At 44.7% G+C, this 15656-nt stretch overlaps 1 protein-coding gene across 2 annotated transcripts in view; it reads left to right on the top strand.

The window, feature by feature from the left end:
- The window catches only part of ELAVL1 (ELAV like RNA binding protein 1), a 165350-nt gene that overhangs the window by 74255 nt on the left and 75439 nt on the right, over positions 1–15656 (top strand). For both annotated transcript variants that reach the window (XM_068233799.1, XM_068233798.1), the window contains exon 3: positions 175–278. In XM_068233799.1, the coding sequence (XP_068089900.1) occupies positions 175–278 (104 nt within the window). The remainder of the gene's footprint in view (positions 1–174; positions 279–15656) is intronic.

The raw sequence follows: 15656 nt of genomic DNA, 5'->3' as shown, positions 1-15656 counted from the left end.
CAAAACCTCTTACAAAAGTTACATTTTTTTCTGTCACTGTATTTGGGCAATAAAAAGCCAGTCAGTTTAACCACTTTGAGAAAAAATGATCTATTACATATATTCAGGCAGATTTTTTTTTATTGTGTTTTTTATTTTGGTTTTGTTTGTTTTTTTTTGTTTGTTTTTTTGCAGGGCACAGCTTAGGATATGGCTTTGTGAATTACTTAAATGCTAAAGATGCAGAGAGAGCAATAAACACACTTAATGGATTGAGGCTGCAATCAAAAACCATAAAGGTGAATATGTTTTATCAACATTTATCATAGACCAAATTCTTTTGAGGGCTCAAGCATGAATGCATTCCCCGTGCTTACTACGTTTACTTTGTTTTCACCATGTGCTGCAGGTATGTTGTAAGGTTTACTTAATAAGGTAGTGTAAAGAGGAATGATTGTGCAGTAGCCCACCAGGTTTGAGCAGTTAACTGCAATGAAATATGCTTGCTTAATATAGATAATTGCAAAATGTTTTACTTATTGAAGTCTGTACCATCTATTTCATGGTTTCGTGTTTACCCTTATGCTCGTGTGCTCTATTAATGAATGTAGAACCAGTACAGGAAAGACTCCGTGCAAACTATAACCAGTTTAGCTAGAGACTGCTTATCCAAGGGTGCCTTGCTGGCAGCTCAGCTGTATTGTGGAATTACTTTTTTATAAAAAAAGTTTTGACAGTTGTACCTTGTGCAACAAGGTTTGCAGAATTCAAGCTCCTAATGCTCTACGTTAGTTCTACAACCAGGTGACCCACACCCTATATACAGGAAAACAAGCCCTAGAGGCTGGTCAATTAATGTCACAAAACTCCTGCAACACTAATAGTGTCCAAAATACTTTTTCCTGTCCAGCTAGTGCTGTTAGGTGTTCCAGCAGCACAACAAATCCAGCATAAACAGGCCCGTGCCTTTTTTCCCTATGCCCCAACTGCGCACTGTCCTGCTGATCTTTCATGCATCAGTAGTGGCCGCATCGCACAGCTGAAACAAACGTGGCACTATCAATCTTCAGACACCTGATCTGCATACTTGTACTGGGTTTATGGGTAAAAGTATTAGAGGCGGTGAATCGGCAGCACAGCCAGGCAATTTGCATGGTTTCAAAGGAAATGTGACAATCTCCATATGTCTCTCTCTTCAGGTGTTCTTTAGGTCACCACGTCACGGTACTCTCCCCTGTCGCAGGTCAATGCAGTGGCTAAGTCTGAGACATGCCACGCTGTTTTCGAGTGTGACACAATGGGCTCTATTCGCAAAACTTCTCATAAATGACCTTATCTATATGAGTTATTATTTTGCTTGTAAATGTGCTGAAAGTTTGTTTATTAGCAAAGCAAGTTCTTGATTAACTTCATTTCAATATTACTTTTTTTTTTTTTTTTTTTTTTTTTACTTTATCTAGGTAACTTTTTTTTTTTTTTTTTTTTTTAGCTCCTAAAGAGCAAAAATTAAGGTGAAAACAAGTGAAAAGACTTTGTGAATCATGCCCAATGTGGCGGAAATGGTCCTGATGCTGCAAAAGTTACACACAAGCTGCAGTGCGGAATACACTGCAGCTTGTGTGTAACTTTTACAGCATCAGGACAATTTCTGCTACTCCCAGAAGTGTATGGGAAGTTGCGTGTCAGTTGAGTGACTTAGCCATGGCGCGGCCTTTCGGGTGCAGTGTGATTGTTCCAAATTCTGCATTTTTATATCTCGCTGAATAAGTCTTGATTCTAAGGGTTTTAAGAATGGAGATATTTGTCCTTTTTATGCTGGGTATGGATAACCACAACGCATGCTCAGGACCATGGAAGTGCAGACATCTGCAATGCAGGATCCTTTCTTCATTCTGGACTTTACATGATTGTCTCAATTTCTGATATCCTTTATTATAGGCAAGTGCCTAGTATTAAGTTCATATTACTTGGAGGAAAACTGAAGGTTATTTGCTTGCCTTACATTATTGGAGAGGAAGAGACCGGAATTGTGGTTGCGCTATTGGCATTGTTTTGTTGCTAGTGCTTAGTTCTGTCTTCTTTTTCTTTTCCCAATAGCAAAGATGCTACTGATGAGAGCTAGTGTTGCTCAGAGAACACAAATTATTATCCTGTGCTGAAGATACCTGGTTGCCAGCTGCTTTGGCTTCTAGAGAAAAAACTCAGTTTAACAGCTGTTAAACAGAAACTTTACTGTATAATTTAATGAATACTTTTTTTTTTTTTTTTTTTTTTTTTTACGGTCACTTATATAAATTTAATTAGAGGCACTGTAGTGACACATAGTAGAATGCACTTCAGCCGAAGAGACTGACTCCCAGCACTCTGCAGATAAGCTTTTTATTTAAACACTGTGCAGTATAGGTACAACTAGACTGCCACTTAACACCAGCTGTAACCAACTGTGATAAATTTCACAGTATAGCTCAGGTTGTGGAAATATTCTACTACTATGTGCAAACCATGACTGAATAATTTATAAATGAATATTGTTTAAAGAGGGAAAAAAAAGCAATTTTGTTACGTTCTTTTTATTAGAAAAGGCTGCATGACATAGCCTAGGCTAGACATCACTGGGAATTTACTGTTACAAAGCAATATGCAGCAATCTGTAGTCAGTTTGGTTGAAAAAGACATTTGTCCAAGTTCAACCAGAAAATATTCTGAACCTGCACGTATCCCAATTGATCTAGGGGAATTAGCCTTAAAAGGGAAAAATTCCTCTCCAAATGTCAGATAAATCCCTGGATCAACTCTCCTGGGAAAATACCTAGTAATTATAGCCATGGATGCCCTTCAGTGCAAGGAACGCATCCAAGCCCTCTTTAAAGAGACTCTGAAGCCTCCAAAAAATCCTGTTTTTACATTAGTCTTCTTTAGCATTAATGCCATAGATGAAACATTGCATCCCCTTGGCTGAAAGCTCAATTAAAACCCCAAAATCCCAGGGCAAATCCTGGATTTTGCTTACCTTGGCGCTGTAGATCTGCCTCCATTCCCATCAATCTGCGCTGATCACCACCTCTCTGCTCCCCTCTCAGTGAAAGAAGACTGAGAGGGGCGGGGAGAGGCAGAGATCTACGCAGATTGATGCGAGTAGAGACCGAACTATGGCACAAAGCTCAGCCTCTACACGGAAGGAGCCCTCGGCAAATTTTGGGGGTTTTGAGCTTTCAGCCGCGGGGAAGCGCAGTTTCATCTATGGCATTGATGAACAGGACTGTAAAGTCTCCAAAAAGCTCACCTGCCAAGCTTTTGTATTGCCCTCAGATGTATTTATACATGTTAATCAGGTCACCTCTCAGTCGCATTTTTTCCAAGCTAAATAAGCAGTTTGTCCAACCTTTCTTGGTAAGTGAGCTCTTCCATCCCTCTAATTAAATTAGTTTCCATTCTTTGTACCCGTTCTAGAAGGTCAATGTCCTTTCTATAGTGTGGTGCCCAAATCTGTATCCCATGCTCCAAATGTGGCCTCATAAATTATATATACACACACGCACACACGGAATAGTGTACTAGCTTCTCGGGATATTATTCTTCTGAAGCTTATCTCAACTGTTAGTCACTGTATTTTATTTTTCTCTCCAGAGGACAATTCAAGTTCACAGACCTGCTATGTAAAATCATTTAGAATGCTGAGTAGTGTGTAAACTGAAATTAGAGAATGATGCAATGCTATAAAAAAAACTAACTGAAAATAAAAATGAGAATATTTTCTTTGCTACTAATGTTCTAGTAATTATCCGTAATACACAACCAATTCATTATATCGTACATTATTTTTCACTTCAGTGTCTCTTTAAACTACCGCTGCTTGGCATTGTATACGATTACTTAACTTATCAACCAGTATTCCTATGTCCTTCTTCTCCAAGTCTGATGTTCCCAACTGCATGCCACTTTTTTATATGATGATCTACCATTGGTACTTGGCGAGCTACGTAGCACAGAATGTTTGACAACATGGTTTTACTAAAGACAGGCCCTGTCTCACCAGCATGCTCATCTTTTATGAAGTGGTGAATTAAAATTTAGATCTTGGGAAAGCTATAGATGTAGTGTATTTGGACTTTGCAAAGGCTTTTGCCACTGTTCCCCGCAATAGCCTGGTGCAGAAGATGATAAAGGGACTAGGGGAAAATGTGTGTATGTGGATAGAGAACTGGTTAAGGGATAGAAGGCAAACTTAGTGGTGTGTACCGCAGTGGTCAGTATTTGGTCCAATCCTTTTTATTAATGATGATTTAGTAGACGGGAGTACAGAGTAATGTAGCCATTTTTGCAGATGATACAAAATTATGCAGAATTATCAACACTAAGATGGATAGTAACCTATTACAACAGGATCTTTACAACATGGCTGTATGGGCAGGCACATGGCAGATGACATTTTAATGTTGATAGTCTTGCACCTTGGACATACCAATGGTAGATCACCATATAAAATAAATGGCATATGGTTGGGAACATCAGACTTGAAGGGACTAAGGAATAATGGTTGATAACAAGTTAGGTAATCATACAATGCCAAGCAGCTGTAGCTAAAGCAAATACAATTCTGGGATGCATAAAACGGTAAAGATCTCAAGATGCTATTATACTACTCCATCTGTATAAATCACTTGTGAGGCCACATCTGGAGTATGAGATACAGTTTTGGGCACCACACAATAGAAAGGACATTGACCTTCTAGAACGGGTACAAAGACAGGCAACTAAATTAATCAGAGGGATGGAAGAACTCGCTCACCAAGAAAGGTTGGACAAATTTGGCTTATTTAGCTTGGAAAAAGGGTGACTGAGAGGTGACCTAATTAACATGTATAAATACATCAGAGGGAAATACAAAAACATGGCAGATGTCCCTATGTTTTTAAGATGGACAAGGGGACATAATTTGCATGTGGAGGAAAAAAGTTTTTGCCATCTATGTAGAAAAGGGGTCCTTCACAGTGAGTGGTTTAAAATCTGGACCATCTTACCTCAGGAAGTAGTTATGGCAAACTCTCTGTATCTGCATTTAAAGAGGGATTGAATGGTTTCCGTGCATTGAAGAGCATTCACGACTATAATAATTAGGCAATTCCCTGGATCAACTAAGGTATGTGCAGGTTCAGGATGGTGTTTGGTTGAAAAAACAAAAAAAAAACACAGCTATGTAACTATGTAAGTGGAAGACACACTGGGGACAGAAGGGGGATACACAGGAGGAGCAAAGGACGACATGTGGACAAAAGGGGACACTGGGGAGACCTCTACAAGATTTTCCTGGAACATGGACGCACCAGGTGTTGTTTTTTTTGTTATTTTTTTGCCCCTGGTTTTTGCCCTCGAAATTTAGTTGCGCCTTACATTCTGGAGAGTCTTATATTCTAAATGCTGTACCTTGTCTAATCAAAATATGCTTCACATTGCATGTAATGTGTGTATTGTCTGCATAATTATTCTCAAAAGGCTGGGACAGTTAAGCTGCCATACACTAGGCCAATTCCCCGCTGATCGACAGCAGATTCGATCACTGGGATCGAATCTGTTGTCAAATCGTTAACGTTAAATTTCGATGTATTTCGTCCCGAAATAGATCGGTCCCGTCGATCGCTCCGTGCGGGAAATTACCGTCGATTGCCCGCGGGTAGGAGCGCGTCGCTAGCGCTGTTCTAGTGCCCGACGACCGACGCAATACAGCTGCAATCTTTACCTGCTCTGCCGGTGCGACTCCCCAGGTCTCCGCGGTCTTCTTCTTCTCCGCGCTGGTTTCCGGGTCCGGCAGGCTTCACTTCTTCCTGTCCCAGCAGGAAGTTTAAACAGTATAGGGCGCTTTTAAACTTCCACCCCCCCCCCCCCCCCCCCCCCCCCTAGACAGGAAGAAGTGAAGCCTGCTGGACCCGGAGACCAGACCAGAACGGAGAAGAAGACAGCGGAGACCGGGGAGAGTCACGCCGGCCGGAGCAGGTAATGTATGCGGGGGAGGGTGGGGGGTTGGGAAGCAGCGGCAGCAGCACCACCACCGATTGTGAACGGTTTCAGGCTGAAATCTATTCACAATCTGTTTGCAGTAAAGGCAGCCATACGATCCCTCTCTGATCAGATTCGATCAGAGAGGGATCTATCTGTTGGTCAAATCTGATGGCAAATCGACCAGTGTATGGCTACCTTTAGGCTGCTTTCACAGTGAGACGTTACAAGGCGCACGTTAGTGCAGCCTGTAACGCTCCCCAACGCACAGCGGTAACTGCATGGGCTGTTCACAGTGCCCACGTTGCGTTACATTGTAACGCTGCACGTCAATCTAAAGTGCAGCATGCTACGGCGTTAGAGCGGCTTTGCCGCATTAGCCAGCTTGCACAGGCACAGTGATTAGCCACATGGATTCACTGCACTGTGCTGACGTCACTGGCGGGACCACGTGATGCGGAGTGTTCCGCTCACGTGGTCTCTACCAGTGCATGCGTACTATAGTATGCATCACGGACACATCAAAGAGCCGCTTTACGCGGCTCTTGCTAACGTCCTCTGCCACCACCACCATGCGTGCGTTAGGTGCACGTTATGCGACCTTAACGAGCACCTAACGCAATGTCTTAGTGTGAAAGAAGCCTTAGTGTACATGCATTGGATTCTATGAAGCACATCTGAAGTGAGGGTATGGAGGCTGACCATTTTCTCCTAAACCATAAAAAAAAAAAAAAAAAAAAAACTCTGTATTCCCTGAAGGCCTGTTTCTGTTGGTGCTGCGGACACTACACACTGCATTACTGCCGCCAGTTTGCAGCGTGAACCGGCCTAAGTCAGAGGGTCGATGGGACTGGCATTTTCAAATGTCAGTCTCCATTTTCCCTTTCACTTAGTGTTTTAAAATCTCTAAAATCCAGGCATTCATTCATTCATTCATTCATTCATTCATTCATTCATTCGAGGACTAGCAGTTTTTAAGTCATGGAAAGCGAACACCACTAATATTTTTTTGTAGTGGGCTAAAAATAACCAAAAAAACAGATTCAATAACCACACTCAATATACCACAGTTCCAGTGTTTCTGGCTAGCCTGTAAACTGTTAAGAATTTAGATACTTTTCCCTGCATTCCAGTTGGGTACAGGTCCTCTTCCTTGTTTTTTTTTTATGCTGCTGGGCCTTGCCTTGTGCCGGTAGTCTTCTGTAATAACATAACATCCTAAAGGTGGCCATACACTGGTCGTTTTGCCATTAAGATTCGACCAACAGATAGATAGAATCTGATCAGAGAGGGATCGTATGGCCACCTTTACTGCAAACAGATTGTGAACCGATTTCAGCCTGAAACCGTTCACAATCTGTGGTGGTGGTGCTGCCACCGCTCCTCGCCCCGCATACATTACCTGCTCCGCCGGCGCGAGTCCCCTGGACACTGCCGCTCCGTCTCTGCGCTGGTCTCGTCTGGCCTCCGACATGCTTCACTTTTTCCTGCCCGGGAGGAAGTTTAAACAGTAGAGGGCGCTCTACTGTTTAAACTTCCTGCCGGGCAGGAAGAAGTGAAGCATGCCGAAGACCAGACCAGCGCGGAGATGGAGCAGCGGTGACAGCGGGACTGGTGCCGGCGGAACAGGTAATTTATTGCGTCGGTCGTCGGGCATTCGAACGCCGCTATTGACGCACTCCCGACCCGCCGGCGCTTGAAGAAAATCTTCCGCACGGATGGATCGACGGATTTCGGACGGAAATCAATCGTTCTGACAGCTGTGTGCGTGGCGATTTCACAGCCGTTTCGATCACTGTGATCTAAACGGCTGTATATCGGCGGAAAATTGTTGGGTGTATGGGCCCCTTAAGAATGTGGGCAGAGTTCTTTTAACTCTGCATTTTATGACCTTTGTACTTGGAAGGTGGAGATGGATGATGCTGACCATCTACAGCGTGTACGTGGGTAAAACCACTACCGGAGATCTGAAAAGTGCCATCTGTTTCCTTGGTGGGCTATACCTATAGGCCAGTACCCACCTTGCAATTTTTTGTTGATTTTCCTGACGACCGACTTTATTAAAAAAAGAAAAAATTAAAAAAAATGAGTGTTTGTTTCTGTCAGGCATGCAATCATGCGAATGGCATTAAAGGGATACTGTAGGGGGGTCAGGGGAAAATTAGTTGAACTTACCCGGGGCTTCTAACGGTCCCCCGCAGACATCCTGTGTTGGCGCAGCCACTCACCGATGCTCCGGCCCCGCCTCCGGTTCACTTCTGGAATTTCAGACTTTAAAGTCTGAAAACCACTGCGCTGCGTTGCCGTGTCCTCTCCCGCTGATGTCATCAAGAGCGCACAGCGCAGGCCCAGTATGGTCTGTGTCTGCGCAGTACACTCCTGGTGACATCAGCGGGAGCGAGGACACGGGCGTGCAAGCGCAGTGGTTTTCTGACTTTAAAGTCAGAAATTCCAGAAGTGAACTGAGGCGAGGCCGGAGCATCGGTGAGTGGCTACGCCAACACAGGATGTCTGCGGGGGACCATTAGAAGCCCCGGGTAAGTTCAGCTCATTTTCCCCGACCCCCTACAGTATCCCTTTAAGTGTGGCGTGGTGATTATGACTGTCACGGTGGATTGGATCTTTAAAGAGGAACTGTAACATAAAAATATCCCCTGGGGGGTACTCACCTCGGGTGGGGGAAGCCTCCGGATCCTAATGAGGCTTCCCACGCCGTCCTCCATCCGTCAGGGGTCTCGCTGCAGCCCTCCGTGGAGTCCGGGCAGCGGTGACGTCATTATTTACCTTCCTGGCTCCTGCGCAGGCGCCTCTGACGGCTTTCCATTCCGAACTACACGGAAATACCCGATCGCCGTCGGGTCCGCTCTACTGCGCAGGCGCAAGTCTCCTGCGCCTGCGCAGTAGAGTGGACCCGAATGAGATCGGGTATTTCCGTGTAGTTCGGAATGGAAAGCCGCCACAGCGCCCCCGCTGGAGCCAGCAAAGGTAAATATTGAAATGACAGTCGGCACAGTCGCCGGCTGTTCGGAGGGCTGCGGAGAGACACCCGTGGGACAGAGGACGGCGTGGGAAGCCTCATTAGGATCCGGAGGCTTCCCCCACCCGAGGTGAGTACCCCCCAGGGGATGTTTTTAATGTTACAGAAGTCTCTTTAAGATCCCAGACAACTCCAGTGCAAAGTACCGTTTGTGCCCATTGCGTGATGTCACGCATTCCTGCCGGCAGGAAGATGGATCTGGGAATGCCTGTCGCCGTGCGGATGTTGCTGTGATCCATCTTCCTTCATTGCAAGGTGAGTATTCAGCTTTAGGGCAAAGAGGAGGAGGGCTTCATGCTTGGGGAAGCCAAGCCCTGTAACTAACTGAATGTCTCTTCCAGGCCAGATGGAGATTTTTATTTTTGTTCCCTTTTTTTTATAATGTAGACTAATAAATCGAGACTTTTTTTTTGTTTTGAGTATTATAGATGACTTTTTGTCTCAGATTTTCTTCCTTTCCCTAGAAGACTTGTACTGTTACTGCCATGGGATCCAAGTCATGGATCTTAAAATGGTGTTAGACGCTTAGAAAATAATGTTCCAAATATAGAAAATTCCTCTACCAAAAGGCAAAGAGTACAATTTCTTCCATGTTTTTCCCCCCCATGTTTTTAGTTTTAAAATGTTTTTATTGAAACTGATAGCATAATAAGAGGCAAAACTGCATTAAACTGAACTCTCCAACATGTAGAGCCTAGGTTCTCAACGTGTGGTTACTTCTGATGGTTCCAGGGGGTACTCAGGCTTGATATACTTAGCCAAGAATAACAAATTTAGAGTTTTTTAGAAAATGATAAATCTTATTTTATACAACCCCAAATTAGTATTTTAGCTGATTCAAGGCAATAAAGGCTTGGAAATTGTTTAGAACCAATTATAATGTACTACGATTAAATATATATTTGTCAAGGGGTACTTGTGAGAATATTTACTATGCTAGAGGGTGCTTGCTGAGGACAGGGTTTTAAAAGGGGGTACACGCTGATAAAATGTTGAGAAACACTGATTAGTGGACAGCCAGAAATGGTGAATCTGTACAAATCGTAGCAGAAAAAGAATAACAAAAATATTTATTCTGAGTGTTGCACATACATTAACGTCTCCTAGAACAGTGGTTCCCAACTTTTTCCGGCCCGGGGAACACTTTCTGACCATATTTTTCTCCGGGGAACGGCGGGGGGCGCGCGGGTGTTTGCGCGACCTAGTGGACAGTGCCATGTGTAGCAGGCTATGGGGGGGGCTGGGGTGCGGCTGCATAGCTAGCATAGTTGCCCCAGTATAGGGAGTTTAGTTGCCCCAGTATGGTTAGTATAGTTACCCCAGTATAGCTAGTATAGTCCCAGTATGGATAGGTAGTGCCCCAGTATAGGTAGGTAGTGCCCGGTATACCTACTATAGTGCCCAGATAGCTAGTATGGTGCCCAGTATAGCTAGTATAGTGCCTAGCATAGCTAGCATAGTGCCCAGTATAGGTAGGTAGTGCCCCAGTATAGCTAGTATAGTTGCCCCCAGTGTAGCTAGTTTAATTGCCCCCAGTGTAGCTAGTTTAATTGCCCCCAGTGTAGCTAGTTTAATTGCCCCCAGTATAGCTAGTTTAATTGCCCCCAGTATAGCTAGTTTAGTTGCCCCCAGTGTAGCTAGTTTAGTTGCCCCCAGTATAGCTAGTTTAGTTGCCCCCAGTATAGCTAGTTTAGTTGCCCCCAGTATAGCTAGTTTAGTTGCCCCCAGTATAGCTAGTACAGTTGCCCCCAGTATAGATGCCCAGGAGGGGGGAAGCAGCGCTAGGAGGGGCAGTGGAGGCAGCGGTGGGGAGGGGGGAAATATCCCCCCCTCCCTCACCTGGGACCCCTCCTTCTGCCTCTCTCCCCCTCCATTTATCGGTGGCAAGTGCGGGGCGGCTCGGCGGCGGGGAGACATGCGCAGACTTACCACTTCTGCGTTCCAAGCGCCGGCAGCGTCATGTCGTCAGATCTCCGCCTTCAATGCCGCCCACTGTGCTTCCTGATTAGCGGAAGCACAGTGGGCGGCATTGAAGGCGGAGATCTGACGACATGACGCTGCCGGCCCTTGGAACGCGGAAGTGGTGAGTAATTCTCCGCGTGCCTCCCCGCCGCCGACCCCGCACTTGCCACCCATAAATGGAGGGGGAGAGAGGCAGAAGGAGGGGTCCCAGGTGAGGGGGGGGGGGGGGGATATTTCCCCCCTCCCCACCGCTGCCTCCACTGCCCCTCCTTCTAGCGCTGCTTTCCCCCTCCTGCGTTCTACATACAGTAGGAACGCACGGCACACCAGGCAACATGCCGCAGCACACTAGTGTGCCGCGGCACAGCGGTTGGGAAACGCTGTCCTAGAATATACAAAAGATTAGCCAAATCCAAGCATTAACCTCAGGGTAGCTATACAGTGAAGCTGAGACTCTTAAAGCGGACTTAAACACAACATCCGCTCTGCTCTAAAAGAAACGCAGCAGTATAAACGCATTTAAAGAAACATTTGTTACTGCTTATACAAATTCTGCAATACATCTGCAGTGTCTACTTCCTGCTTTCATGGAATTAGACCTATTGTTAACATCCTGTGTTTATAAATTATCTGCTCTGCTGTGGCAGAGGAGATTCCTGAGCTTGGCACAGCTGAGATATTTAATTACAGTGGTGATTAGGCACAGATTAGTGGGAATTAGACAGGCTAAACTCTCTAAATGCATACAGGGTGCATTTGTTTCCTTCTGTACTGTGCTAGAGTTCAGGTCCACTTTAAAGGGATCTAATCAGCTCCTGGCTTCAAATAGCTGAAAGGGCTGTCTCTCACAGCTTCTTGTTTAACCCCTTCCTGACTGCTTAACGCCTATAGGTGGCAGCCTCAGGACCACCTGACTCGGCATCAAGAGCAGTAGGCAGAGATTAGCGGGGATCGCGGATCCCCGCTGAATGACAGTGGAGCTCCGACATCAGCCTGCTAGCCTGCGATCATGACTTGACTATGTACTCTGTAAAGTGCTACCAAAGCTGTCCATGTTGGAGGGAGTCCATCTCACTGCAGAATATCTTTCTAATTTCTTAGTTACTTGCCTGATTCTTCTCCATATTTACCATTGATAGCTGCTCTTATCCATTACTTGAATTTCCGGGCAGAGGCTGTGTGTTTGACAGGTAGTCCAGATAAGGAGATGGGCTGCACTACACCCTGACATATGGGGGAGAGAGGAGGTGGACTTGGGGAGCCACAGGATGCAGGCATTAGCATCACAGGGAGTACAGAGTAGCCTGCAGCGTCATCACCTCCCACTGCCTCCTTGCATCCCCGACTGCCAGCCCAGCTGTCCGTAGCCGCCCGCAGCTATTTGTAGCACACTCTGAAGCAGGGCGGCCGCGGATAGTCTGGATGGCTGCACAGCGGCGGTCAAGCACTCGCCGACTGCTGCAAGGCTAAAATTGCTGCTTCTGCCCGCAGCTTGCATTTGCTTTTCAGGTGCCTTAGGCCACGGCCTATGTTGGCTTGGCTCAAATCTGGCCCTGTCTAAGCTAGATCAGAATGCAGTGCTTAGTGTACAGGGATTTGCATGTAACAGTTTGCGCAGGAAGCATAGGTCTCATCACTTAATCCAGGTACAGTACTTCACAATCAGGCATGTGTATGTGTGGCAAATGACAAGATGACCGACTGATATCCATCCGGCAGATCAACTCATGTGACTGTTGGGCTGATATTGTGCAGTTAGCAACTTGTGTTCAATGTCATTTGAATGACGTACTTGTTTTGACTGTAGTCATGTCATGCAGTTTGTTGTTTCACTTGCATGCGCAGTATTTAAATAGTTTGTTGTGGTGTTGGTCGTGTACTTTGTTGGACTTCTGTACAAGCCTTAATGAGAACCCAAGAAAGACATAAAATAATTAAAAAAAAAAGTATACTACCTTATCCAGGAGGGTGGCTGGATCAGGTAGTGTCCATTGCTGCCTCTCCCTGCCGCTGCTATCTCCTGCAATGCTTTAGTTTCACTTCTGTAACCCTTGGGGTCACAACATTGCAGAAGAAGCTGTGTGTTCTCCTAGTCAACACAGGGCAGAGATTGGAATGCAGGGGGTGGGGGAGCAGGCAGAGGAGAGCCAGTGAGAGACCCTTAGAGACAGGGGAAGAGGTATGATGCAGGAAATCCTCTCCTGCAATGTATGCCCCTGCCCTATTACTCTGCTGACAAGCTCCTAGTCACCAGATGCAGGGGGCTCTAGCGCAGCACAGGGGGCTGTCAGTGGCTCGGAGGGCACACAGAGGCATGTCCTTTAGATCAGTGTTCCCCCATCCATGTCCTCAAGGCCCACCAACACTACATGTTTTGTATAAAGCCACAGAGGTAGTTAATCAGCTCTACTGCAACACAAATTACTCCACCTGTGATTGTGTGTGGTTTCCTGCAAAAGTCAGTGGGCCATGAGGACAGGGTTTGGGTACCCCGCTTTAGATAGAAGCATGCCTCTGTGTCTATTAAAAACCTTCTCGCGTAAACCCCCCCCCCCCTTTTTTTTTTTTTTTTTTTTTTTTTTTTAAATTTAATTATTTTTGTCTCAGCTGATGGTTTTGAGATAATCCATGCAGGTCCAGAGTAGTGTGCAGATAGTGAGCAGGCTACAAGTGGCTGCTTACTGATCCATGCCTTAAGGATCTCTGCCAGACGTATGGCGCATGCGTCTGCCCACTACATACTATAGCTGGGTACAGAATACTGCAGGGTTAAAAAAACAGGTTTACTATGAGCTGTCCGATTAAATCCGGGTTTACTAAACCAGGCGTTACTTCCTTGTACTTATAATGCTTGGCTGGGACCTGGACATTTTAGTTTAATATACCCGAAGTCTTACTATATCAGAGTTACGAGATTAAGCTGCGGTGACTCATGAAGAAAAGTGATGACTGTTAAGAGCTTTAAGCAAACTCTAAACTCAAAATAAGCGAACTTTTACATTTTATTGGTTCTCACCTATACATTTCATGCACAGCAACTAAACTGAAATGGCTCAAAAGTCAACTGCTGTTGCTGGCTGGAAGAGGTAGAAATCTCATGCCATTCAACCCCCTCTCCTTGCCATTGTTTAGATGGGTCTTTCTGAAACAGCCAGCACCCTCCGCTCTAGAACATTTTTACATATACTTTCATAACCGGTACAGCAATGTCCATCACAAGTATAACCACTTGCACATGATGGGACAATTCTTACTGGCTTTTACTGCTGACCGACAAAAAACAATATTCTCAATGTTTGTATGCAACAACATTCTTTGCTGAAATATGTAAGTACCATTACACCATTTTAAAACACAACCATATAGCCACATGTGGATTTGGGTACCATAAAGTTTAGTATTACAAAAAACACAAAGGGCAATTTGCCTGAAATGGCACCACTGTAATCTTATAAGGCACCTACGGGGAAAAAACTCAAGTCCTCAATACTGGTATAATTAAAATTACATAATTTTATTATAGCCAAATAGACAAGCATGACCTTTAAAAACAATTTAAAAAAAGTTTGCAAGGACCACACAGGGCCCCTGCCAGACACACAAAAACGGGAAAATAGTAGATGCAATCACAAGATGTAACCCCCTCCTGTACTCGGGCTAATTAAGCCCCTGCAAAGGTATAACCTGGGTCATATGGTACCACTAATGTACAATAAAGTAGTAGTGCAATTCAATACATATAACAAGGGCTCCTGCAAGATCTGTAAACATTAATTATATAAATATACAAAGATCCTAACATAAATAGGAAGGAAAAGACTCAGTGCAATGGCAGTGCAATTCAAAGTTCAAGAGTAATGTTACCTGCAAGGAACTATACAAACCCAAATGACAGTCTTAGAGTGGGGAGGGGATGTCCACCATAACAGATGCTATCTTCTTAATGCATTGCATGGTCGAAGGACCACTTCCTCAGGAGGACCCATGTAGAATGGCAAAATGTCATTTGCCAGGATATATACACTCCCAAGAGCGGAAAGGATAAACAGTGCAATATATAATTCAATTTTTCAATGCTATTGCACATAGTCCCAAACTTAGCAATATCTATAAACCAATAAACAAAAATTAAGAAAATGCAAAAATATACAAACATTGGGAAGTTCTTCTGACTGATTTACTAAGATTGCTTAAACAACTAGCAATGTGTGCCAGACGGGCAAGGAACATAAGGGATATTATTTGCAACAGTTATTGTTTTCAGGCCAACCAGAATCACAGGGACTGGAGATAGGGGAAGTAACCCATGTGGGGACTGCTCCATTTGCCAACACGTGCGTCCATGTGGGGAGATTTGGAATAGTACACAGACCCGGAAATACAAAATACAAAAATACATTAATTGTAAATTGAAGGGCATAATATATGCATTGACATGCCCATGTAAGCTCATATATGTGGGACAAACGAAAAATCAACTACAAAAACGAATACAACACAGCCAATATGAATTTAGCTGCCAGGGATAAGCGAAACAAAGGTTTAACCACAGAGGCGGCCCATTTTTTGGAGTGTCATGGAGGCCGTAGTGACTCACTCATTGTTACAGCTCTTGAGCAGGTGTTCATGGGACTTAGAGGATGTGACATTGTGAAGTTGTCACTTCGAAAGGGTACTGAGATGG

The sequence above is a fragment of the Hyperolius riggenbachi genome, chromosome 1 (assembly GCF_040937935.1).
Source record: "Hyperolius riggenbachi isolate aHypRig1 chromosome 1, aHypRig1.pri, whole genome shotgun sequence".
NCBI classification, from domain to species: Eukaryota; Metazoa; Chordata; class Amphibia; order Anura; family Hyperoliidae; genus Hyperolius; species Hyperolius riggenbachi.
Note: the sequence above shows the minus strand (reverse complement) of the source record. Positions and strands in the feature narration are given on the sequence as shown.